Here is a 27,538-nt window from a genome sequence, read left to right on the forward strand (position 1 = left end):
ATTAATGATGTAACAATTATGCATTCTGATGAAAGGCAGTATAAACAAAAATCAAACACCTTGTTTGCTTTCCACTTTTTATTTTTCCATCTTTTTCATGAAAAAAACCTGAACTAAACGAACATCAATTTTAAAAAAAAAAAAAGTCCTCAGAAAATATTTGCTATTGTGTTGCTACAAGTTGCACTTAAATTATAGCTTTCCAAGGGTAAATGAACATTTTAGCCTAAACTATGAGCAACCCTTCCCAGGACAGGAGAATGCAGGTGAATTGGCCATTTGAGATGACAGCAAGCAGAAGAACAAACCATCAGATGAAAGAAAACAAATAAAGAGTGATTTTAGTTTGGTACGAGTGAGTAAAAACTTAGTGTGGTGGGTTAAGTGTCAACAAACATCCAGGCAGCAAAACCTTCAGAGGTTGAACTACCAAAAATTGCGTTCAGTCACTAAGAAAGCATGAGTGAACGATCTGGATCCATATGCTGGAGTCTTTATGATTCAGATTCATCCTGTGCTGCCACTACATTCTTTGATCAACAAGTTGTGGCGGATGAGAACTAACAGGATGTGCCATGCCTGTCATTTTCCTCCTCCTCGCAGCTTATCATTGACACCAACTCATCCGTGCCAACAGATCCATGTCAAAACATCAGTGGTCACACCAAGATAGAATTCTCTGATCAAACCTTCAATTCCTCGTTCACCAAATCCCACTTAGACTGGATTATGAAGTTCAGCTTCAAGCATATCAGTAACATCTTCTGAAGAAGTCGCTTTGGATAAGGCTGAATGCCCAGAGAAGAAGAAAGAGCCACACACTGGATGTGCCAGGATCGGTCTCATGGGTTGTGGGAATTAAATCCTCACTGAAAATGTCCTCTTCCCTGTCAGCCTGTTTTTACCCTTCTTGTAAAACAGCGGCCATATCCTTCCACCCGTCTCTTGTCTTCAGCCTCATCCTCTTGTTCAGGCTAGATCAGCCTGTATTGAGTGGGATGGAGCACTCGTGAGCTCTCTAAGCAGAGCTGTGCGGAGACTGTGTGTGTATGTATGTGTGTGTGTGTGTGAGTGTATTTGTGTGCACGTTACGATATTCTCTGAATGAGTTTGTCCTCTGTCAGACAGAATAAGGTGCAGTAGGACAGGTCAGAGATGAAGTTTTCACAGCCGTGCCGAGTCACATTCCTACAGCCTCGCAGATCCAACAGAGCCAGAGCCGATAATCGCTTCATATAGGACAGACACGCATCTGTCAACTTATTACAACCTAGAGAAAAGTAAAACCACCAATCAGTGAGAACCAGACAAATTAAGACTTGTAATTACTGTTTGCAGGGTATCTTTAAAAAAAATCTAATTAAAGACAGATTAAATTGACACATTCAATTTATATTGTATATATCCATATGGAACCCATTTAAAAAATTGGTTTATGTGCAAATACAGCAATACAAAAATTTTTTGGTTTTTTTGCTGATGCCATAATTTGTAGAATGGCAATAAAGGGAATATTGTGACATCTGTAGCGCTGACATTTATTTGATTAAAATTAAATGTACAACTTTTTTACCTTAATTTGATCTGAAACTGAATTTAAGACATTATAAGACTTTGTTTTTGCACCACAAGTTACAAGTAATCAGTTGTGTTGTATTGGCACCACAAGGAAAACCTAAACAAAAATGTGGAATCAAATATGAGAAGATCAGGGGTACCTGAAAGATTGAGCTGTCTGAGTGTGTTGCGAGTGTTACAGCCAGTAGCGGTGAGCAGGTTGATGGACTGGTCTGTGAGCCCCTGGCAGTGGGACAAATCTAACCGGCGCAGTGAAGGCATATGTCTGACGATCATCTTAAGGGTAGAGTCACTCATATCCAGACCAGACAGGCGCAGAGTGAGCAAACCTCTCAGTCGACTGCGACTTTCACTGCCTGTGTTGACAGGAGAAAGTAAAGGTGAAAGAGTGAATGATTCACTTCAACTCACGCCGGCTGTACACAGTCCCAGTAATAACAATTATGAGTGCCTCACCTGGCAGCACAATAAGGTCTTTTATTTGTGAATCTTTGACGCCCACGGCCCAACACAAGTCAAGTGTTCGCAAACCCGGACAGCTCTGCGAACTTAACGCTGACACGCATAATGAAGAACAACCTGACATTATTAAATCTTTTAAACCTGTGAAAAACAGAGAAAAAGAGTATTTTAGTCTTTATCGTGGTGCACTTTTTATTTTTAAGCAGTTTCCTGTACATATTAAAGCATCAGGCAATTTCAGAGTTGAGACTGTAAAAGTAAACTGTACTTGGGAGGTGATGAATAAGCCAGGCAATCTGTTTCTTTGATACAGGCGTCCAGGACAGGTCAAGTGTCACGGGTTGTCGTTTAATGACAGCTGACAGAGCCTGGGGGGTAAGTGCCCGACAGCGACTCAGATCTATTCGTGTCCATAAGCGCTTATCACAACACCTGCAGCAGGAGAGGAGAGGATCAACTGATCAGAGCAAAACACACCCAGTGATCAAGATAACCATAGATTACTTTTATTTTAAGAAATATGAGCATGCACTTTCTAATAATCAACCCTGTTTTTGTTTGGAATGCAGCTATATTCCAACATGCATTAAAATTAATTCATTTAGCTTGATGTAGCGCAAAGCAATTTATAAACACTTTCTTTGGTGCAAATGTTCAGAGAACAGGCCTTTTGTCTGATAAAACAAACAAACGCTGAATTAAAAAGAAAACTGTAGTACACTTACCACTTGTACCAAGCCTTGCAGACTCTCATACACACAGCCAAGTCTGTCCGACCCAAGTAGCGGAACACTGATACCCAAATGTCTTTTTCACAGCCACGCTCATTTCCAACATCACGGAATGAGGGATGAGAGAGGAGAGAAGGAGGAGAAGATGTGGTGACGGCTGGAGGAGGAGGTGGTGGAGAAACAGAGGAGCGAGAAGACATAGAGGAAGGTGACGGTGTGTCTCTGTCTCGACCATCTTGGTTGGAGTTCCGCCTAGTGTGGCGGCTTTTGGACTGAGAGAGGCCATTCCCGGCAGGGGTCGAGGTACTGTTCCTGAGTCGGGTCCTGGGTAGAGTTTTGCGCTGGATGAAGCCAGGACCGCTAGGTGTGCGGGGAGACATAGCCGCCTCTAATTTGGGTACAATGGAGCCAGGGTCACGTTTGGCCTTTGGAGGACGCTGGAGGGTCACAGTCAGGTAGGAATCGTTCAGCAGATCATCATTCAAGTCTGAGACAAGTAAGACAGGTGGGTCAGCATCAGAGTCTGATTGGTTCTCTCCATCCTCATCTTCCTCTCCATCATCTAAGTCTTCCATCTCATCATCCTCTCCATCAAAGTCCTGTTCATCACTGTCTTCCTCATCATCATCATCATCCTCGTCGTCATCATCATCGTAGTCATCACCTCTTTGTCTCCGTCTCTTTGAACGATGCTCCTTATCTGACCGGCCAAGGTGCCTCTCTTCATCACTGTCATCCTCATCATCATCATCACCCTCATCATCATCATCGTCGTCATCATCATCATCTTCATCCTCCGTTTCATAGCGTCGTCGCCTCATCTGGGATCCTCCTCGTAACCTAACCCGCCCACCTCTTGCCCCGAGTCCTCGCCTCATTTTTAGCGAACTTGTTGCCAAGCTGCCTCCCCCTCGACTTCCTCGATGTGAAGAGCCTCTCCAAACACCTCGCCTCCCAGCTCCATAACCTCGGCGGGATGAAGAGACCCCACCCCGGACTGATGACATCTTGCCACTATCTCCATCGTCATCGCTGCCTGAATCATCATCATGTTCCATTCCATGTCGCCGGTAGATCTTAGCCACGCGAGGATCAAGAGATGAAGACTTGCGTTTCTGAAAGACAGAAAAGACTATGTAAGAGACTAAATAAATAAAAGAAAAAAACCCCACAATAAATCCACCTTTTCACAATCTCCAATAAACGACAGACAGGAAGTCCCAATCATATGCATATGTGGAATTTTTTATTTCAATGATCACCAAATGTAATTAATTCTAATCAAAACTAATGTCATGGTCACACTAGACTTTGAGCACACACAATTTGAGGACAATGCAGTGGTTGTAATATATCAAAGATCAGTGTCTTTTCTAAAAATATAATTCAGTATATAATACATCTAAAAATTACACTTTACTACAAATGTGCAGGTTTAAAGTTCACATTCTTTTATTTCAGAGATGTCATGCTGCGAATGATACATTTTATATTGATCACGTTTTCACAAATTTGCAGGTCTGAACACCTGCATGAGCTTGGGTTACCGGTCTCACGTATGAATGGAAGTCAATGTAACAAAAAGTGTGAGAATTACCGTTATTTATGCAGTAAAATGTTATTATTTAAAGACGGTTTCTGTCAAATAGGCAGTTATAAATAATTATGCGCAAAATAATTACTTGTTCGCCCTAGAAAACCTACTGTTTTTTCTTTCAGATGTGGTGAATAAGCAGAGGGTGACAGGCAGCTGCTTCACGACCAATATGAAAGTTGTGCCCGATGGGGGAATGTGACAATCATACGATAATGAGGGTGGGACCATTTCATATATGATCAAATATTTTTCCAATGCTAGGCACTTACTGAACCGCCATCCAGAAATTGGGCCTAAAAACTAGCCAATACTTTTTTTTTTATATATATATATTTATCACAACAAAAGTCTGCTAACTTGTCATATAAGCAACATGTCAGTATAAAATTATTTAAATGTTACTAAATTTCACTAAGTTTAACATTTTGTGTTTTTAATGTTACTTTCATTGGAAGTTTAGAAAATCATTCAAGCACTGATAATCACAATCTTCCAAAAAAACAAATAACTTACATGTGTTTTACCACCCTCCAATTTTAGCTGCAAAACAGAATAATAATAGCACACTGTGGTAAATATGAATTTGAAAAGAACGAACAGTGATGAACGTATCAGGATCACTGAATGGAATCACACAAGCTGCAAACACAAAGCTGACTCTGAAACCCTCAGCAAGTCAAAGCAGTGATTGGGCACGATGATGATGAGGGCTGGGTGGGCCAAAGAGAGAGCGAGAGAAGACACAAAAAAGGTGGAACAAATTAGAGGGAATTGACTGCAAGAGGTAGAGAGAGAGCAGAGAAGAGAATGCAGATTTGAGCGGCTGTGCATGCGGCAGCAGTGGCGTGAGTAAGGCGGAGCCTCTCACCCTCTTTCTGAGCCGCTGCTCAGGGGCTGCTGCCCGTTTCTGGAGCGACCCGTGAGAGAGAGAAGAGGGGGGCCGCCCGACCCCGTGCCATGCCCCGCCCTCGCCCCCACGCCCCCCTGACCCATCCTGTGCCGTGATGTCATCACCGCTGCCTGACGACTGGCACACAGGAAAACAGGCGTTACTGTTACACACGCACATCGGAGTGTGTACAACACAGTAAGCTCTCGGCATGCATTTTTCTACATGGTGTGATTGTTTGTGTATGTATGCAGGCCTGCATAAGCTAGTAGCATTAGAACAAACACTCAAACCCTCATTAAAAAAAAAAAAACATTACATCTGGGTGTGAGAAAATCTTACCTCAGAATCTGTTTCTTTGCCGAAAACACATTTGGGACACTCCCAGCAGCTCGGTAGGTCTTTGTTCACCACTCCCTCCCCAGATGTCTACAGAGACAGAAGAAAACTGATTTTTCAACAGTAAAACAAATTAAATTACAGAGGGAAAAACTATAGATAGGCAATGTACTTATATCAACAAGAGCCAACATAGCTGAACCAAGCCTCCAGTCACTATGCTCACCAGACAAATTAATCTGAATAAAGAATTGCTGTGGTAATAATGTTTGTACCTTCAAACAGCTAGGATGAGCTATCTGAGCACAGTTGGAGCACTCCATGAGCTCTTCACTAGTCTCCTGGTTGCCTTCCTCACAGATCTCACATACAGCAGAGAGTGGCAGACCAGGCTATTGAGAGAACACACATAGAGAGAAAGAGATATTAATAAATACAAGCAAACAAAGGAAGACTACATAAACCATGCTCAATGTGTAGACACTCACAGCGAGACACTGGCGCAGTACACAGGTCTGTTTGAGTTTGCCAGGGCCACCAAATTTCTTCATGTCTCTGCAGAAGTTGCAGTCTCCACATTCTGTGCGTAGACAGGCCTCACAGCGCTTGCAGCGCACGCGGCGCCGTCGCAGGACCGACATATTGGAGGCTGGTTTCACTGGCCGTGAAATAACGGGTGTGGTTGAGAGCTTGGGACGAATGACAGGTGGAGGGGGAGGAGGGGGCTGGTACCAGGGGGGCTTGGGAGAGACAAAAGAAATGAGAAGTAAGCACTGCAGTGTGGTGGGTTTAGAATAGAGTATTCAAACAGAATAAAAAAAGGGAAACTGCAGATTTAAAGGTTTTGTTTTCATTATCAAAATCATTATGCATCAAAAATAACAGCAGTTAAATCAAGCTTGACCTATTTACTATTTAGGTAGTCACAATTGTCCAAGCAACAAAGAAAATGTTCTGGTCATATAGACGCGCACCAAAATCAAAAAGGACCAATAACATTGTGTTGAGCAATTAATTTCATATGGTAATCAAAAATGATTTTGTTCCAGCATATATTAAGTTATAATCAAGACAAATTGAATGATTAAAACAGATAATACAATAAGAAATTCCTATTTTTAATCAAATTCATTATTCCACTTCATGGCATAAAAAAACAAATAACAAAAACTGAACGAAAAGAAAAACTCTTTAAGTTGCATGATTCACTTAAAGGGTTTTCTGTAAAGTCAATTAAAAATATTTAAAGAAACTAATTCTGTGATCTTACCCTCTTCGGCCATCTGACAATGGGTTTTCCCGTGTAAGAGAGTTTAGGGATGTCATTGGCATGTTCTTTCAATAACGCCTGAAAGTGAAAGAAAAACTATTTATATCACTAACTAATTTCAACCATCATATTTCAAAATGACTCCTTAAGCGGTGCTCACACGGCCAGCGACAAAGCGTCATGATTCCATTCATTTTTAATGGAGAGCTGGTGATTTCCGGCAACACGAATGACAGTGACCGTTTGCGACAGGATGTAGGCGTGACACAGGCTGAGAAAAGGCTTTATGCAAATTAATAGCGATTTTCAGGAGCGACAACAGACAGGAGTGAAGTCAGTGGAGCGCAGTGCACATGATCCGTCACTACGTCTTGCAGTTGAGTGTCAGCGCTAGACATGTGCCGGTATCCGGTAATATAATGATATGATTCTGCATGGTGGAACCAAGGTTATTATAGTTTTGCATTTTTGTATTAGTTTTTCAAAATTCCTATAAATGTCAGTTTAGTTTTAGTTAGTTTCATTAATGGTTTTGTTAGTTTTAGTTTAGTTTTTATATATTTAGTTTCAGTTTTAGTAATTATAGTTTTGCAGAGTTAACAGAACACTTCCAGTTAAAGACATTTAATTTAAGCAAAGTTTAATGTTTGCAGTGTACAGTTAACTCTTGTGAAAACCTCTTAATAATAAAAATAAAATAATTGTAAAATAATTGAGGACAAAGAACCAAACAAATGGAACTAAAAAGCAAAAACTATTCATTCATATTAAAAATAAAATCTTGTTAAGCATGATTTATAAGAAAAAGAAAAGTGCATGATTATTCTTTAAAGGGGTGGTTGAGTATGATTTCACTTTTCTAACTTTAGTTAGTGTGACATGTTGCTGTTTGAGCAAAAACAACATCTGCAAAGTTACAACGCTCAAAGTTCAAAGCAAAGGGAGATATTTGCTTTTAAAGAAAAGGACAACAAACGGCTGGTAAGGACTACACGACATTCCTCACAGGTTAGTGACATCACCAACCCTAAAATGTACATAAACCCCGGACTTAACCCCGGTGTACATAAACACCCCATAAACACGCAGTCCATGTTGAGAAGAGAAAAAGTTGAAAAGCCGTCTTTTCTCATGCAATAGAGACTTAGAAAGTCACTCTGTGTGCATCTCACAACAGTTCCTATACGAGCGATTTATAGATTATGACAGAATATCCTAATTGAAGATAGGAACATAAACATCAGCAACATAAATTCATCAACTAACCATTCAGGGACGTCCTGATGCATTCTACATGTTGTCACTTCTTCTTGAGTCTCTCCATCTTTGTCTGACTCGTTTTAACATTAAAGGCAGAGCAGTTTCTGTCATTTTAGTGTGTGTCTGCGTGAGGTAATCGCAGCTGCTAACACACGAGCTCTTGAAACCCCGCCCTCTGCAGCAGCTCATTTGCATTTAAAGGGCCAAGCACAAAACTGTGCGTTTTTGCAAACCCTCAAAAAGTGACAAGTGACAACATGCTATATAAAAATATATGTGGGGTATTTTGTGCTAAAACTTCACACACACACTCTGGGGACATAAGAGATTTATTTTACATCTTGTGAAAAGGGCATTTTACCACCCCTTTAAGATTATTTCTATGATTAATCCTTTCAAACATTATTCTTGTATTGATCCAGCTATGCTTTTTGTCTATTGCATCGTTTGAAATAATATACTCGTATTCAAAATAATGTTCTATTCAGACCAGACATTTAGTATACTTCTACTCTGACAAATGTACGTCTATTTCTAGGCTACAGACATGCTATTTGTTTTTTCCGTTTTCTGCTCAGTGTGGTAGGCCTATTTTGTTGAGGCTAGTTTCACATGAGATGGTTAATCTTACCTGGAATTAAGGTAGGGGCCTACAGCTGTATTTGCATAAGGTCTAGACATGATGGAAATACTTATTTGGCCATTTCTGCTCCTTAGGGCTGGTTCACACAGAAAGCGGTTTTGATTTAAAAACGGAAAAAAGATGCAGGCAATGGAATGGGGAAAAAGCGCAAGGTCTCGATACGTGTTTTTTAAAAGTTGAGTGCTTTATTTTATTGCTTTATTTAGTGTGCCGCGTTTTTAGAACGTCGTGTCATGCACTTGATGCTGCAAAAGGCGCGAGACTCGAGCGCAACGGTCATGCATTGAAAAATAAAGTAGCGCAGTGGAATGGAAAAAAGTGATTTTCCGGTACAGGATAAGAGCTTAATTATTATTTTGTTTCAGTTAGTTTTTCAGTAACAGTTGTTAGTTTCGTTAAGTTTTACATTTATGTTGAAATTTCTATTTCATTTCAGTTTACACAAATGTTTTTTGCAATAGTTTTAGTCTTAGTTTCAGTTTTCATTTACGAAAATAACCTTGGGTGGAACGAGTGAAAGATGTGCTGAATGAAAATGCACATTCATTCTCTGACAGCACATGGCGCTGACGGAACAGCAGAAATGCAGCAGTTACCCCGGTAACCCCGTAAACACAGCAGCTGGGCTACTGAACAGAATTTAAATGTTTCATAAAGCAATTCAGATTTTGGTATTTGCTATGTTGTTCATCACAGCACCAAAGACTTAAAAGATTTTCAAACTTAAACCTTTTAATATTTTAATCTGGACTACTACATGCCCTAGATATTGTTTGAATATGTTCTGATTCTTTATTGTTCTGTCACACTTTACATTAAGGTTCCATTATTTAACATTACTTATGGAAAGTTAATTTAGCTGTCAGCAACTTTCCTATAATTTATGATATGTCTCTGTGTACATACGTTGATATGAATGGTGAACTTCGTGAACTCTGTTAGACTGGCGCTTGTGATTTCCCCAAAGATAAATAGCCACTCATTTATATGCCTCCAAAATGTTGTAAAAAAGGAATCAGTTTTTTTGCAGCTAAAACTAAACATGGAATAACTTCCATGACTGTCATTCATACATTTTACTAGGCAACCAGTAGTGGGAACGCCCACTGGAGACCTAACTGCCAGCCACTGGCGACATGCAGTGACAAAGTAGCAGTGTGAATGCAGCTTATAGCAACAATACCTAAAATTAACTAATTCCAATAACATCCTGTATCTAAAGTCACTTTTATAAACTATCGTGTGATACAGCTTTACAAATAACACTGGGAGCAAGTGCATTAGTATAACCAACCATTTCAAAAAACAAAAGCATAATAAACTATGAGCGTGAGTTCTGACCCGTATGTCGTGTAGCAGGGCAGCAGCATTGTGTATTCCTGAAGGCACACACTTCTTATGTGAAGGCAGTGACTCCAACTTCCCTATCAGGTTCCACAACCCCTCCAGCTCAAAGGGAGTCAAGTGAAGCTTCACCCCTGGCCCACTAGGTGGAGAGGGGGCATTGTTGTCATCTCTTTCCTCTTTAGTGTGGCCGTTTAGTACCTCGGAGCCAGAGCTTTCCTGCTTCAAACCTGTGTATTAGTATCAGAGAGAAAGAGTTTAACTTACCTGTGCTCATTACAAGCAAATCTATGTGGATGTGAATATGTTGTTAATGTACTGACCGATGCCCAAAGAGTATTTCTGGAACTCAGGGATGAGGTGTGAGGTGTTGGTCATGCTGTACAGATAACGCTCCAACACGTACCAGCCCATCTCATAATAGAATGGATACCGGAACTTAGCAGGCACCTGAGGACAACCAGAGACCATTACAATTTTCAGTTTCATTATTTTCATCAAAATTTTACATATATTCCTACCAAATTTCCAATAATTATGAGAAAAACATCACATTCTCATTACCGTAAAGCAGTAAGGAAAATCATCCTGTCCGGACACAAAGGTTTTGTTTTTATTAAAATCAGAAAAAAAAAAAAAAAAAAACTTCAGTACAAGAAATACTGCCATGATTATTTGTAGTATTTAAATATATCAATTAATTTGATTGAAGAAACAAAATTATGCATTTTCCCTTTTTATAATGATAATTGAGGAAATTAGTGATTACTGTTATCAAGATAATTTAACAAAGCAAAATAATGCAAAAATGCAGCTTAATTTTTCTAATGCATTATGTATTTTCTTATTAACCTTTTAAATTTGGGATCAAATATGACCCAGACGTGTTCTTTTTGAGATGATAAAAGAACTGAAAAATGGCAACCACTGCAGTGAAATGTCGGGCTCACCCTTGTCCTGTCCTCAATGCTGGAGATGTGCAGTTGCGTGGGGATGTTAAAACTATGAAGAAAATTCCCACCAAACACAAGCGCGTCCACTGGTGTGTACACTGCATGAATCCAACCTGATACAAAACAAAAGTAATTTAAGAAAACAAACTAGGGCTGTCATGATTCCTTGATTAAATTCAAGTACTCGATTTAAAAAAAAATCCTTGATTGCAGTTTACCCAGATTGATTAACCAGCAAAATACCGGAAGTGACGCATTCCACGTATGAGAATCCATGAACCCGCATTATTAGACTGCTCGATATATTACACTATTTCAAAATCATAATATAGCATAGTGCTATTATGAAATCACTAAGGCTGTTTACATGCGTGCAGGTTACACGTTTCATCCAGTGGATCAGAGCGGCTCTGTTCACAGTAATAGCTGCTTTACATGAACTCAGGCTCTGAATGTGCAGTTTGTTTGGGTTTCCATACAATTACAAATTAATAATAATAATATCACTAAAATTATATAGGCCTAATAACAGTCTTTAAGTCCAGACATCAGTCATATGTGAAAATCAAAAGCAGCTTCAAACAAAGACTTAAAAAAATTCAACAAGAAATATTGATGTTTATCTTAAATGAAAATGTTGATATAGGTTACCGTTATCAGCTTTTGTTGAGCTCGGTCAGTTTTTTTTTGCTTTCGATTTCAGGGAATAAGTGAGCTCGTTCACATGCTCGTTCTTAACCCGACAATGCATGTGGTCTTGTAAACGCATTAACCCATTTTCCTTTTTTTGGAGTAAAGTCGTAAACTGCTTAAGCATAAACTGATCGACTTCGCTAAGTTTCTGCCCTTTACCCTGATTTCTCCCGGCATCTAAACATATTAACCTGTGATCTTTTGGATTAATGAAGAGGGCATATGTGATAGGCTTTATACTCTTCAGTTTTTTAATGCTTTATTTAACATCACAACAGACATAATACTTCCCGTGGGCTCACCATCTGCAGGAGGGGCCATAAGGGGCCGGTGCTGAGAGGATCGGGCGGCAGTCGAAGGCGGGGGCCTCGACAACCCGATCCCTGGACACGGAAACTAGCTCTAGGGACGTGGAACGTCACCTCGCTGGCGGGGAAGGAGCCTGAGATTGTGCGTGAGGTTGAGAGGTTCCAACTAGAGATAGTTGGTATCACCTCTACGCACGGCTTAGGCTCTGGAACCACACTCCTTGATAGAGGATGGACTCTTCACCACTCTGGAGTTGCCCATGGTGAGAGGCGGCGGGCTGGTGTGGGTTTGCTTATAGCCCCCCAGCTCAGCCCCCATGTGTTGGAGTTTACCCCGGTGAACGAGAGGGTCGTTTCCCTGCGCCTACGGGTCGGGGATAGGTCTCTCACTGTTGTGTGTGCCTACGGGCCAAACGGCAGTGCAGAGTACCCGGCCTTCTTGGAGTCTCTGGGAGGGGTGCTAGAAAGTGCTCCGACTGGAGACTCCGTCGTTCTACTGGGGGACTTCAATGCTCACGTGGGCAACGACAGTGTAACCTGGAGGGGCGTGATTGGGAGGAACGGCCCCCCTGATCTGAACCCGAGCGGTGTTCAGTTATTGGACTTCTGTGCTAGTTACAGTTTGTCCATAACGAACACCATGTTCAAGCATAAGGGTGTCCATCAGTACACGTGGCACCAGGACACCCTAGGCCGTAGGTCGATGATCGACTTTGTGGTCGTTTCATCTGACCTGCGGCCGTATGTCTTGGACACTCGGGTAAAGAGAGGGGCGGAGCTGTCAACTGATCACCACCTGGTGGTGAGTTGGATCCGATGGCGGAAGAGGAAGCTGGACAGACTCGGCAGACCCAAGCGTACTGTAAGGGTCTGCTGGGAACGTTTGGCCGAGTCTCCTGTCAGAGAGATCTTCAACTCCCACCTCCGGCGGAGCTTCGACCGGATCCCGAGGGAGGCTGGAGATATTGAGTCCGAGTGGACCATGTTCTCCACCTCCATTGTCGAAGCAGCCACTCGGAGCTGTGGCCGTAAGGTCTCCGGTGCCTGTCGAGGCGGCAATCCCCGAACCCGGTGGTGGACACCGGAAGTAAGGGATGCCGTCAAGCTGAAGAAGGAGTCCTATCAGGCCTGGTTGGCTTGTGGGACTCCTGAGGCAGCTGACGGGTACCGGCAGGCCAAGCGAACTGCAGCCCGGGTGGTTGTGGAGGCAAAAACTCGGGCCTGGGAGGAGTTCGGAGAGGCCATGGAAAATGACTATCGGCTGGCCTCGAAGAGATTCTGGCAAACCGTCCGGCGACTCAGGAGAGGGAAGCAGTGCCCCACCAACCCTGTTTACAGTGGAGGTGGGCAGCTGTTGACCTCAACTGGGGATGTCGTCGGACGGTGGAAGGAATACTTCGAGGATCTCCTCAATCCCGCCGTCACGTCTTCCATTGAGGAAGCAGAGGCTGAGGGCTCGGAGGTTGACTCGTCCATCTCCCAAGCTGAAGTCACCGAGGTAGTCAAGAAACTCCTCGGTGGCAAGGCACCGGGGGTGGATGAGATCCGCCCTGAGTACCTCAAGTCTCTGGATGTTGCGGGGCTGTCTTGGCTGACACGCCTCTGCAGCATCGCGTGGCGGTCGGGGACAGTACCTCTGGGATGGCAGACTGGGGTGGTGGTCCCTCTTTTTAAGAAGGGGGACCGGAGAGTGTGTTCCAACTACAGGGGGATCACACTTCTCAGCCTCCCCGGGAAAGTCTATGCTAGGGTACTGGAGAGGAGATTACGGCCGATAGTAGAACCTCGGATTCAGGAGGAACAGTGCGGTTTTCGTCCCGGCCGTGGAACACTGGACCAGCTCTATACCCTCTACAGGGTGCTGGAGGGTTCATGGGAGTTTGCCCAACCAATCCACATGTGCTTTGTGGATTTGGAGAAGGCATTCGACTGTGTCCCTCGAGGCGGCCTGTGGAGGGTGCTCCGGGAGTATGGGGTCCGGGGTCCTTTGCTAAGGGCTGTCCGGTCCCTATACGACCGGAGCAGGAGCTTGGTTCGCATTGCCGGCAGTAAGTCAGACTTGTTCCCGGTGCATGTTGGACTTCGGCAGGGCTGCCCTTTGTCGCCGGTTCTGTTCATAATATTTATGGACAGAATTTCTAGGCGCAGCCAGGGGCCGGAGGGTGTCAGGTTCGGGGACCACACGATTTCATCTCTGCTCTTTGCGGATGATGTTGTCGTGTTGGCCCCTACAGACCAGGACCTTCAGCATGCACTGGGACGGTTTGCAGCCGAGTGTGAAGCGGCTGGGATGAGAATCAGCACCTCCAAATCCGAGGCCATGGTCCTCAGTCGGAAAAGGGTGGCTTGCTCACTTCAGGTTGGTGGAGAGTTCCTGCCTCAAGTGGAGGAGTTTAAGTATCTTGGGGTCTTGTTCACGAGTGAGGGAAGGATGGAACGGGAGATTGACAGACGGATCGGTGCAGCTGCTGCAGTAATGCGGTCGTTGTACCGGTCTGTCGTGGTGAAGAAAGAGCTGAGCCGCAAGGCGAAGCTCTCGATTTACCGGTCAATCTACGTTCCTACTCTCACCTATGGTCATGAGCTTTGGGTCATGACCGAAAGAACAAGATCCCGGATACAGGCGGCCGAAATGAGCTTTCTCCGCAGAGTGGCTGGGCGATCCCTTAGAGATAGGGTGAGGAGCTCGGTCACTCGGGAGGAGCTCAGAGTAGAGTCGCTGCTCCTCCACATCGAGAGGGGTCAGCTGAGGTGGCTCGGGCATCTGTTCCGGATGCCTCCTGAACGCCTTCCTGGGAAGGTGTTCCGGGCACGTCCCACCGGGAGGAGACCCCGAGGAAGACCTAGGACACGCTGGAGAGACTATGTCTCCCGGCTGGCCTGGGAACGCCTCGGTGTCCCCCCGGAAGAGCTGGAGGAAGTGTCTAGGGAGAGGGAAGTTTGGTTGTCTCTGCTTAGACTGCTGCCCCCGCGACCCGGCTCCGGATAAGCGGAAGAAGATGGATGGATGGACAGACATAATAAATGGAATACTCAAGAGTCAGATACACAAATTATTAGACTATGTTTTTACCTCACTACCGGGAAATATCCTAATTTATTAATAAACACTCCACCTTTGTTAGCATAATAGAGATGAGTGTGTATTTAAAATGGGTAATTTATGTAGTAGAAATGTGGAATTATTTTTGAATTTGGAGCCTTCTAGACTGAGAAAAGCCAGAAAATGTATCTGTGGCTCATGTGGATGAAAGACAACAACTCCCAGAATGCACTTGCTTCGCAGCCCTACGAGGTCACGCCCAAGCCACGTGTGTGTGTGTGTGTGTGTGTGCGTGCGTGCGTGCGTGCGTGCGTGCGCGTGCATGCTTACCCGATGGAATAATGAACGTGTAGCCCTGCTTGAGCTCAATCCTCTGACAATCAGTGGCCTTGTCACCAAGGAAGATGTCGCCTTGTTTCCCTGACAACACCCAGTTCTCATAAAGCTCCAGGTTTTGTGGCGTTGGGGGGATTAGCCAAAACACCTGTAGAAGACACAAAAACATTTTGGGCATTTTGACAGCAAACTGATTATCAGATATAAAAGCGCAACAGTTCATTTGGCATTATCAATGAGCTGAAGTGTCTACGCTAAACTCGTATCCCAATGATTTCCACATGTACACTACCATTGGGGTCAGTGAGATTTATTTATAAAAAAATAAATAATAATAATTCAATAACTTCACAATAAGTTCCCATTAGTTAACATTAGTTAATGCATTAACAATGACCAATAATTTGAAACAGTTATTTATTAATCTTTGTTAATGTTAGTTAATCAAATACAACTGTTTATTGTTAGTTCGTGTTACATTTACATTGAATCATTTGGCAGATTACTTTTATCCAAAGCGACTTACAAATGAAGAGAGCAATAGAAGCAGTCAAATCAACAATATGCAAATGTAGAGACCAGTCCCAGCTAGACCAGCGCAGCACACGTAGCAAGGATTTTTTATATATAATTGATATAGCATAGATGGCGGCTCGGGTTGAGATAGGCAGGTCATTCCACCAGCAGGGAACAATCAAGGTAAAGGTCCGTGAAAGTGATTTTTTGCCTCTTTGGGATGGCACCACAAGGCGCCGTTCACTTGCAAGAACACAAGTTTCTAGTTTTAAGTTTTTTAGTTCAGGACCAATTCATTTTACTTCATATAAAACATATACAACTTTTGATTTTAATAAATAGAAAAAGTTGAAATTAACATTTAGGTGAAAGTGCCGGTATTTATCAATGTTAGTTCATGTAAAAAAAAATAACTAAATAAGTAAACAGAACCTTATTGTAAGATTTTACCATTAATTATTTTATTCAGCAAGGAAGCATACATTCGAGCAAAAGTGACAGTAACGACTTTCACACTGTTACAAAATGTTCCATTCATCAAATAAATGCAGTTGAACGTTCTATTCATCAAAGAATCCTGAAAAAAAACTATCACCTTTTCCACATATATTAAGCAGCACAACTGTTTTCAATGATGATAATAGGAAATGTTTATTGAGCAGCAAATCAGCATATTAGAATGATTTCTGAAGGATCATGTGACTGAAGACTGGAGTAAATAAATGACATTTTATAATAGAAAACAGCTATTTTATTGAATCAAATAAATTCAGCCTTAATGAGTATAATACAATTCTTTTAAAAATATTTTTAAAATCTTACTGACCCCAAACTTTTAAACAGTAGTGTATGTGCACAGTTTTCTGACCTTGCAGCCCCGCAGTATGTGGTACCACACAGATGTGCCTCCAAAGTCTATGTGGAAATCTGTGTAACAGCCCTGCACACTCATTAGGCAGTACCTGCACACAGAACAGGCAAATTTGAAATAGGGGAAGAGGACTGTTTTGTTAAAATATAATAATGAACAAAGAGAGCTGTGTGAGAAATGGGACGTGAAGATAATTAGGATAGAAAATGGAACAACACAGAGGACTTAATTTCCTGGTGAATATAGAATTACCTTTGTGTCTTTTATGCAATAAAACAAAATGATTTTGAAAGAAAAAATGACTAAATTGCAATTAAAAACATAGATTACAAATAAAAAGGCTTCTTAACTTTTCGCTGTGCGAGTAAATCTTTGTTTTTCTTTGTGCAGTTTATCCTCATGCACAAATTTGCCATCTGTTCTGCTGTCATTCATTGGGAGTCTAACAGCTTTGCTAAAAGGTGTTCAATTTACAATCATTCCAGTGGGCAGTATCTTAGCACCAGTCTCTCTCACTTGGTGCAATATTTTGGCCACACCCACTAACGGGTCCCACTGCGAGTCTGACATAGCAGGGTTGTGTCGTGGAGGACAACAATTCATTGCCCAATACCATGAACCATGTAAAAACACTCTGAAGTGCATGTAGCTAGACACCCAGATAACTTTTAAACAATTGTTGTTGTTTACATTCAGGCTATTACTATGACAATCTTTTTTATTCTTGGCCTGTTTACTTTAGACTCCATATTGACCTTGATTTATGAAGAAGAAAAGAAAAAAAAAAAGTTAGTGACATTAATTTTATTCACTGTCTGAAGAGCACATCAAACATGCAAAACCAAACCACTGGTTATTGTCATTTCAAAGGAAATAACCTAAATATTCAATTGCATCTGCTCCATTTTATTTGTGAATTTTATTTGATTATTTAGTCCAAAAGTGTGCACATTTGGGTAAAAATATTCATGCATTCCTAGGTTTCCTTGATATGCATTTAAAATTAAATGTAATTTCTATTAATTTGATTACCAGATCATCACTAGATCTGATGAGCGCTCACTCGCTCTGAATCTGTTCCGGGTCAAATGAGGATTCACTACTGATCTTCCACTCATTTTATGTGGTCATAGCGTAACCCTTTTATGACAAAAATCTTGTAAACCTCTAAATTCTGTCTCTATACATAAATACCAGAAAGAAACGTTTGTACAGGTTAAACATGAAGCTAATAGACGATTACAAAAATGCTTTTTTTCTCCATGTGATTTGGGGTATTTTTATAAGAATAAATAATGCTTATGAGAAATGCTGAAGGTCCAGTGTTATGATCTTTGGTTTAATAGCCAGTACAAAAGGCTCTAATATATTTCTGCTCATTTCATTCTAACTCCACTTCAGATCAAAAACGGACGTTATTGCAAAGCTCTAAAAACCTCTTAGATGTTTTAAAGTGAGTTTTGAATTTGTTACCAGGTGCAATTATATTACATGATGAAATTTGAAAAAATAAATTCAGGTCATAACAAAAAAAGTTTTGTTTTGGAGAAATACATTTAATAATGTGGGCAAATGTATATTAGGATCAAACGGACACGGCTGAGAAAGTCTGCGCCTACTGGGCAGAAAGTGCAATATAGCAGCTGATTATACCATCACCTGTGTAGAGTTCAAGAACTCATAGAAACAGCTTGGTACAGTCAAATATAATAAAACTTTGGATTTTGTTAGGCCATTAGTGTGTCATCAGCCACTGCCATATTTAACGCTACCTTGAACATGGCTGAGAAAGACTGCTCCGAAATGACTTGGCTCATTCAGCTGCATTATGCTAAGTTATATAAAAGTTCCATTAAATTGTTACTGTAAATGATCAAAATGTATTTTTCGTTAGAGCATTAGGCCGGTGACACAGTGAAGCGTCTCAGCTGCGTGGCGTGTCCGTTTTTATTTCGGCTCCCATGTTAACAGGTTAGAGCTTGCACACTGCTTGCGTGACAAAACGCGTGCATGCTAGAAATAGAACCAACGGCTATTTTTCACGCGACACGCAAGCGTGTTGGAAGCGTTTCCATGCAAAATATAATAGGAAAATATGTTTACATGTCATTTTGTACACAAATACATATTAATTAATGACATTTTGATGTTTGAAAGTCTATAGGTTGACATAAATTCAGATCTAAATGTAATTTAAAAAAAATAAAAATAATTATTATCGATTTTCAAATATTGCACCTGTCAAACATAGTCTATTTTGCCGTCAATACTGCTGACGGTGTCCTTTATCAGTAGGCTTTATATGTATGTATGCTTAACATGAAGTATAGCTTTCCACAACTCTCTCCCCATATGTGAACAAGGGTGATCCAAATCACGCGACTTGACACTTTCAAGTAGGCTACACTTCGAGTTTGCAACGATGGACGACGGCAGGTTAATTGAAGAGGTGGAGAAACTCTGTCACCTACTCTGTCCCTCTCTGTCACCTACAGCAGCTCCGCGTCAAGCACGGTTCTGGTGTGTAAAGACAGAGAAAATGCGACGCAGCCGCCACGCAGCTGACACGCAACAGAAACGCCACGCTCACGCCACGCATCCAGTGTGTCACCGGCCTTACAATGTATATTAAGACCCCGAGTTATATCTAATGCACTGTGATGCCAGATGGCTGACATAATCCTGTTCTCACTCTCAGAGGGATAGGGTAGTGGGTGTGGCCGAATTACTGCGCTAAACGAGAGAGACCAATAGAAACAGGTCTTTCATTCTGGTGCTTAGATACCGCCCACTGGAATTCAGCTTCACCTGAATTCAAAACTTTTCAACTCGCTAGTAGTTTTTAGACACGAAAACAATGCCAGCAGAATAGGAAGCAAATTTGTGCATGCGTGATGAAAACTGCACAAAGAAAAACAAAGATTTAGTTATTTTAATTACATAATTATTTTTGCTCTCAAACATTATGTTTGATTGCATACAAAAAAAAGACATAAAGGTAACTCCATAGGTGAACAGACCCTTTTTGTTATAAAGCCTTCACAAGCTGTGTGAAATGAAATCAAGCATGAATAAATATTGAAAGATATTGAAAGATCTAAGAAATGCTCACTTCTGCACTTTGGGGTATTGCATCTCCATGATCGAGTTTGTGGCATCTCTTTGCCTTTCTTTTAAGTGCCTTGGCCACATGTTGTCCACCCAGTCAATCATGTCCACCTGTGACAAGGAAAAACATTTGTCTATCAAAGACTGGTCTATATATATTTTTTTTTTGGCACGTCTAAGCGTTAAGGTACCTACCGTGGTAGGTCTTTTGACGAGGCTCTCTAGTTTAGTGTGGCTAAATTCAAGGCTGATAACATTATAAAGCTTCTCTCTCTGAGAGGGAGGAGTCTCATAGTAGCGCCTCCACTGGGCCATTGACATCTCTGTGCCCTTTTGAGTAGACACATCCATCACGTCAATCATACGCCGACTTCCTGTTAACAAAGATGAGCAGGGAGGAGAGGCTGAAGCATCCCAAAGCAGCACCACTGATTCATTCACCTTATCAGCACATTCAGCATTTCCAACACAAAAACACTTACCTACAAACAACTTCACATCATTCACACTGAAGTCTGAATCCGGCATTCTGAAAAGGAAACATAGCAAATGTAGATTAGATTCAAATAAAGATCCTGAAATATGAAAAGGAAAAAGACACAAAACAGCAACAGTAAAAACAAAGTCATAAGTGAAACACAAAAGGGAGGTTTTTAAATAAGAGAGTAAAGCAAATTACATTAAAAATGTTATTAAAAAGGACAATCTCTTACTTAATACCAAGTCCATCAGGTCTCTCAAAGATGATGGGGTCCCGGAGCCCACATCTCTGCACGTACTCGTATGAGAGGTCTAAAAAAAACAAAAAACAGGCAAAGTTAAATTGCACACTCCATAAAGATGTGTATCTTTGATGAGTTCCATAAGAACTGCAACTCTTTATCACCTTTGCCCTCCATGCGTTTGACTCGGTCAGAGCTGAAGCGGCTGCTGTGCAGCTTCTCCTCCAGATCGAAAGTCCTCTTTCCATCGATCTCGTCGTCGGAAATGCCATCGTCTTGGTAACGCCGCCGTGTGCCAGACCGCTGTAAGACAAGAGAATCAAACAATGAAAAACCGTTGCCAGAACAACACTATTTCCCTCCAACTGTTGAAATATTATATAAATCACCACAGCATCAAATTGTTGGGCTATGTGAGCACACACCTACACTGGGCTGACAGAGATGCACTTGCCCACAATCTCACACATACATATACTACGGTACACTAAATAACTCACTTCCATCATTAGCGCTAGCCCACACACAGCAACTATTAATACAATATCATAAATCATGCTGATGCACAAGGATTCACTGTTGAAAGTCTTGGAGCAGAACTGCTGGTGTGGTTTCAGCAGAAAACATCTAATGGCCAGTTTGGCCACATTCTCTTTCTGTATAATATAGCATGTTTATATCCTTAAGCCGGAGACACACTTAACAACTGTGCTGCCGATTATGAATGTAATTTGATATTTACAACTGATCATGCCCAAACGCACCGAGTCAGCGATAGTTGGTGTTTAAAATCTGCGCCAGTCATTGGAAACAGTCTGTGAGTGTGTTCTGTACTTACAGAACTGATAAGAATGTAAATGTGTACCTTGAAATGCAATGCAAGTCACTTTGGATAAAAGCGTCTGCCAAATGTATAAATGTAAATGTAGTCTTAGAATGTTTCAGTTATTCGTTAAGTGTGTCCCCGGCTTTAGAGTACAGGTGAGTTGCAGTACAGTTCAGGAAGTTTCTTTAACAAGCTCTGTTCAAAAAATGTATCCTTCACAGTTAAGGAAGTTGCATTTAGGATTGTATTTAAAACAAGAAGTGATGTTTTCAAGAATGGCACTGCAGCACAAATAAATGTAATAAATAATACATTTATAAAATAAATGTAAAAAAATAAAATAAATTTACTTGATCCAGAAATATAGTAATATAGTGAATCAGTGTCACACGATCCTTCAGATATCATTCTAATATGCTGATTTGGTAACTGCTTTTCCAGGGAATCAACAGAGTTGTGCAAGTGGGTTTGTTTGTGTTCCCAGCATTTTGGTGACGAATGTTTTATAAACAAGGCCTAGTTCGACGCTGGATTTGCAGATCAATTGAAACTGAAAGTCAATTAATAAAAAGTAAGTAAAGTAGTAAGTAGGCAGTAAGTAAAGCTGCAGCAAATGTCTGAGTTCTGTTGGCAAATGGCATGCAAGTGCATATAATTTAACACGAACGTGTAGTGAATCAAAAGTTATCCAGTGATAATGCAATGATGTATTGTGTATGTTTAAATACATTTGTTTAGCTGACCACCATAAGTGTCCATTTGTTTATTCTAAAACCACTCTGTGCTTGTGACTCTTTATCTCCGCCCACGGTACGCCTTCCAGGAGCTTGACTGTTTCCGGAAAGTACAGCAGTATCTGTCTGAAAAATAAAGAACTAAAGACTCTCTATACTAGGTACTCAAGATTAACATGAGATTGGCAGAAACTGTGTTTTATGTACCCTTTAAAGCATTCATTTTTAAAATAATTTAATATATCAACATTTTATTTTTAAAACAAAAACATTTATGCATTTATATCACATCCGAGCTGCATTAAACAGTCATAGATGTAAATACATCTAAATGCCACTTCAGATGCAGCTGCTTCTTCCTTTGCAATGACAGATTGAGTTGATACGGATTTCATTTGATTGGTAACAGCCCTTTAGTATCTTATTGTTCTAATTTAGTTTGATTAAATGTAATAATTTGACATAGTAAATGATGCATAGGTTACATTTAATTAAGAAAAAATGCAAAATATCATCTAAATATCATTATTGACAAAATCCCAGTAAATAGAGATATCTTTTTTGTCAAATTTGCACACCTCTTACATACATCTTTATTTCTATTCTAAATAGAAACCTTTATGTTTAGCCTACTTAGTTTGGATACATTTAATGCATCTTACTATAATATTATTATATTTATAATATATCAATAATATTAATATGAATAATACTATATATGATAATATGATTATATTATATTATATATTATATTATATTATAATTTATTTTTTAAAATCTTACTAACCCCAAACTTTTGAACAGTAGTTTGCAGTTTTAATGATGCTGTGATGCACGACTGCTCACCAAGAGCAGGTGACTGACTAACACATACAGGAGGGCACACAATGAACAAAACAATAAGACCCTCCTCTGCTCGCCCTTGCATCTGCCCTCAATGTCTCTATGGTGATGTGGAACCACGAGCCAATCACACGCTTCCTAAAGCCCTTTCATCACACCCTCTCAACGACAAGAAGAAGAAAAAAAAGAGGGGGTAGAAAGAAAATCAATTAAATGAATTGGGCATGACTGTGCAATATCTTAGGACATTTTCTCCAAAGTCCAAACCATTCACATATCCTGATTGAACCATGTGCACCTCTATGAACATGCAATCAAGACCCTTTGTAATAGCACACAAAAGTCCAAACACACCAGCCAATTATTGGTCTCATAACTCTACTTTAAGGCACTGTATCAAGTTAAAAACAGTTCAACTCTTAAAACCGTGCCTCAGGACCTGTATTCTGTTCCAGTACATCAATTATGTCCTGTCCAGTCGCTTTTGAAAATTGCTGTCACAAACAAATGTCACCATGTACACAATGTTCCTATTCTAACCAATCAGATGGTGTGGTACTGCTCAAAATGCAATTGTAAACCATCACAATATTAAGAACAGACATTTTTAAAGATGCAATTGTCATCAAGATCAATCAATGCTGTCATTTCCGAGTACGTAGTAGGCACTTGTGCCCATCCCTAGTCAATGATGCTGCAGTCTTCCCAGTTTTCTGGGCCTGAGGGCAAACCCTGCCAATCTGTCACTCTCTTACGCTGCGTCGTTGCACCTTTCAATCTCTTCCATTCACAACAAAGATCTAGAAACTGTCAGTGACGAAAGCAGCAAATATGAATTTACGCCACGGTGAAACAGTACAACCTGTACAGCAACGTGTCCCCACACTGGAGGGAGATGAAATCAATCAAGATGAAGTGGAGTATAAAAGGAGAGGAATGAAAAAAAAAAATGCAACTGATGGCAGAATTAAAACCTTTTCTGTGCCCTTCCACATGCAGCTTTCCCTAGACCGCAGTGCGCTAGGAGGAAGCCCTTGTGGAGGGCAATGAGACACTACACACCTCGCACCTTCAGTGTCACATCTTCCTGCTGGCTTTTCCTCTTCCTGCCTCTCCGTCTCATCAACAACATCCCTCCGTCAACAAGCGTAAGGATCTCCTGTCCGTTCTCCATCCCAGCATTTCTTCCCTTCTTTCAAAATGAGAAAATCTGCTGTCTGTTCTCCTCTGTCATCCTTTCGCCTCTGCAGTGCCCCCGCCCACTCCTCCCCCCGTTTCCGCATGTCTGATCACATGGTCTGCTAAACCAATCTAATCATTCGTCCTCCACTTCACCAGTCTCTACAAAAACAGTCTGCACACAACCATCTCTCAAATCCTGCTCACTTCTCCATCCTGCTCTTCAGAAAGCTATCGTGGGCAAGTGTTACAACCAAACCACCAATATGATTTCAGACCATTTTAATCTTATAGAGATCAATTCTAACGCATTGATCGAGATATTTTAATTTATGTGCTACAAATTCTCTAAATCCCAACCTTAAATAATAGCACCAACTGCACATTAATCATGTTCTGCGTGCACACGTGTCTGGCTCCATCCGAAATTGCATCCTTCCCTACTATATAGTAGGCAAAAAACAGTATGTGACAAAATAAGTATGTCCGATTTCACATTACTCAAGAGTAGGCGAAAAATACCTGGATGACCTACTTCTTTCGGCTAGAATCTGAAGTGTGGATGCATACGATGAACACTTTACTATCTCATGAAGCCACGGGAGAGGATTTGTGAATGGCAGTGAAGCATTGGTAGGTCACATGTGAGAATGACAACATGGCGAATGTGGTACGTCCGGATTACATTCATACTACACACACTCATACTATAAAGAACATACTTTTTAGCAGTAAAATAAGTATCTACTCAATAGAGTATGCAACCATCCTATCAACATTTAACATTCAGAATCTTTACAACTGGGGTATTGTTGGGGTAATCCAAAACATAAATGAATATTAAAAAGTGTATGGAGCTAAACGCTAAAGCGACATGTCAGTTTGGATCGAGAGAAATAAACCACTTTAATTGAAGATAAGATGGGTAAAAAAAAAAATGTATAAGAACATAGAATTAATAAACAATTTTATTATTTTGTGGTGTAGAAGGAAAAAAAACAAGTTTTACACAATCATGACGATTACACAATCAGCAGCAAGCTGCTGGCATTCATAACTGGCAGGTTTAATCACAAGTAAACTCCATAAGGACTTTAATGCATAAGAATATAGTCTAGAGAATAAATATATTTAACTTCTTGATGAGGCAAAGGAAATTTAGATATGTGCAAGATCTCCAACGAAATAGCCGTGTCAACTAGTAAAGCTCTAGGTGTTTTTAATCACCATCATTTATTGCAAGTACACTTTGTGAATTTACTCAGATTATTCTGTTAATTTTACAGATTTTGTTATGTAAAAATGGAAATGTTTACAGATCATGCACCTGTAATGGTCAGTGGTTGCTTGCATATTTGCTGGTCACGTGGACCTTCTGTCAGAAGCCAGCCAAGAATTCTACTGAATGCATCCTTTCCATGAAAGTGCAAAACTTGTCAAAGCTTTCAAGAAATATTTAAATGACGTTATAACATCTGCTATGTCCAAACATCTGGACGATACGGAGAACATAAAATGAAAATAAAAGTCTTCTTCAGTCACACCTTGCAGGTTCTTTTTCCCACTCAAATGACAGCACTAGTGAGCATTGCTGCAAACATTTCAACAGCAATGGAATTTATTAGCCAACTGCTCTCAATTCAGAAACTCCATTGTAGACTACCATCCAGAGCAGCAAAACATTTTATATCTACTGTGCTGTACTTACCAGTCGCTTGCTGTAACGCGGTTTGGGATCGTCCATTGTCAGAATAAAGATTCACGCGCAGCCCGCAAGTGAACGGGCAAGTCGCGAGCGCGCTTCTGTCAGTTTATCCCGTTAGAATTAACTGCCACAAGTTCAAATGTTCTCGGTGGACACTTTGTTAGTGTCCGTCTAATCGAAATAACGACACTTTACATGAATACTGCCTAGATAAAAGAATCACTGTTTTCAAATAGTTGAAAACTCGTCCGCAGCTTTTTTCACATAAAAACGGACCATCACGCTACAAAATTATTGTATTATGTTTTACACCAAAAAGAATAAAACAGCAGGTCATAATAAAATCATGAAAGCTAGGTTGTCAAGCTAAGCGCTGCTGAGGGAAGAGTGGACGAGCATCAGCACCAGCTAACGTTAACCAGCCTACAAACATTAACGTTACGCGGGTGGTACAAATTGTTTAAAATACAAAGAGATATGGGGTTTGCTTATACATACGGCTTATATGTACAACGTATACTATTGCAGTCACCCATGAAGAGTGAGGCGAGAAATTAAGAGCGTATATTTATCGAGTAACGTTAACATACGCTAATCTCGGTTCATGTTTAAAATAAAAACACATTTCCACAAAATTTAAACTCGGGCTCACAGTGGGGTAAATCCAGCGGTCAAAATATTCCTCGTATATTGTTTACTTATAAAATGTGCACTCCGACTAGACTCGTCTAGAAACTTTTATATTCTAACGTTAAGTGAAAGTAAGCCTTATTCAGACAGCTCCACTGTGTGAATTCAGGACAAAGTTAATGTAGTAGAATAGATCATTCGCCGCCATTTTCACATCGTCACAAAAACACCACGAAGTAAGCCCCGCCCGCTACAGACTTGGCATCCAATCACAGACACATGCGACGCCATCGATTTGACTCCCATTGGTTAATGCCGCTGTCACTTCACAGGGAGGCGGTACTAAGAGACAAATAATAGTACAAGAAACTAGACGAGCCATGCTCTCATTGGCTGGAGTTGCACGCCGATCAAAACAGCTACACAAAGATTGGCTTACATGTGCTGTAAGCTTCGCGTTGCCAACCAATCAAATAGAAAATATCAACACACTCATTCCGTCTTAGCAAAATGTCTGCTACCAAATTGTTTTTTTTTTATATGCGTAATGTGATTAGTAATTCATAGCGTTTAAGTACCTTAGATCTTACGTGGCTTGGCGTCCCATCGCCGGCGGACGTCCAGTCCATGACTGCATATAACAAGCTCTGGGTTGTGGTGTCTGGTGAAATAAATCTACATTTTCTGTCGAATTAGCCCAGTGTAACTTCACATAAGGTCATCATGAAGTCCTCGACATTCCTTTGAGTCCAATAAACCGTTTTGAAATACTCTGAATAATTGTAAACATTGAATTTTCCTCCGTAATCGACCCCAGGTAACTCCGCATGGTAAAACTTTTCGTTTAACCCAATCGATCAGGAAGTAGTTGCTGATTGGTCAGCAGTCATCTTACGCGCAGCGACTCATTGGACTAAACGTCTGTCGATAACCACAACGTCACAATCAACTCCAGAAA

General features: G+C 40.9%; 1 protein-coding gene across 12 annotated transcripts; it reads right to left on the reverse strand.

Annotated features, from left to right (window-relative positions):
* Nucleotides 1-387: 387 nt before the first annotated feature.
* Nucleotides 388-27,506, reverse strand: kdm2aa (lysine (K)-specific demethylase 2Aa). 12 transcript variants are annotated; one of them, XM_079616541.1, is made up of 23 exons: nt 27,159-27,441; nt 20,828-20,966; nt 20,655-20,733; nt 20,424-20,470; nt 20,137-20,315; nt 19,946-20,052; nt 16,831-16,924; nt 15,441-15,594; nt 11,064-11,179; nt 10,678-10,701; nt 10,437-10,563; nt 10,111-10,343; nt 6,867-6,944; nt 6,085-6,336; nt 5,872-5,988; nt 5,600-5,686; nt 5,237-5,395; nt 4,882-4,908; nt 2,766-3,886; nt 2,309-2,472; nt 2,035-2,181; nt 1,719-1,934; nt 388-1,270 (listed from the first exon to the last, which is right to left on the reverse strand). In XM_079616541.1, the coding sequence occupies exons 1-23, from the start codon at nt 27,207-27,209 to the stop codon at nt 1,089-1,091; spliced, it is 3,900 nt and encodes a 1,299-aa protein (XP_079472667.1). In that variant the 5' UTR covers nt 27,210-27,441; the 3' UTR covers nt 388-1,088. The 12 variants fall into 12 exon arrangements, with proteins under 12 accessions (XP_079472667.1, XP_079472671.1, XP_079472672.1 ...); XM_079616545.1 differs by having other exon boundaries at nt 27,171-27,431; XM_079616546.1 differs by lacking the exon at nt 27,159-27,441 and adding an exon at nt 25,954-26,107.
* Nucleotides 27,507-27,538: the final 32 nt, after the last annotated feature.

This window comes from Phoxinus phoxinus (assembly GCF_949152265.1).
Source record: "Phoxinus phoxinus genome assembly, chromosome: 6".
Classification (NCBI taxonomy): Eukaryota; Metazoa; Chordata; class Actinopteri; order Cypriniformes; family Leuciscidae; genus Phoxinus; species Phoxinus phoxinus.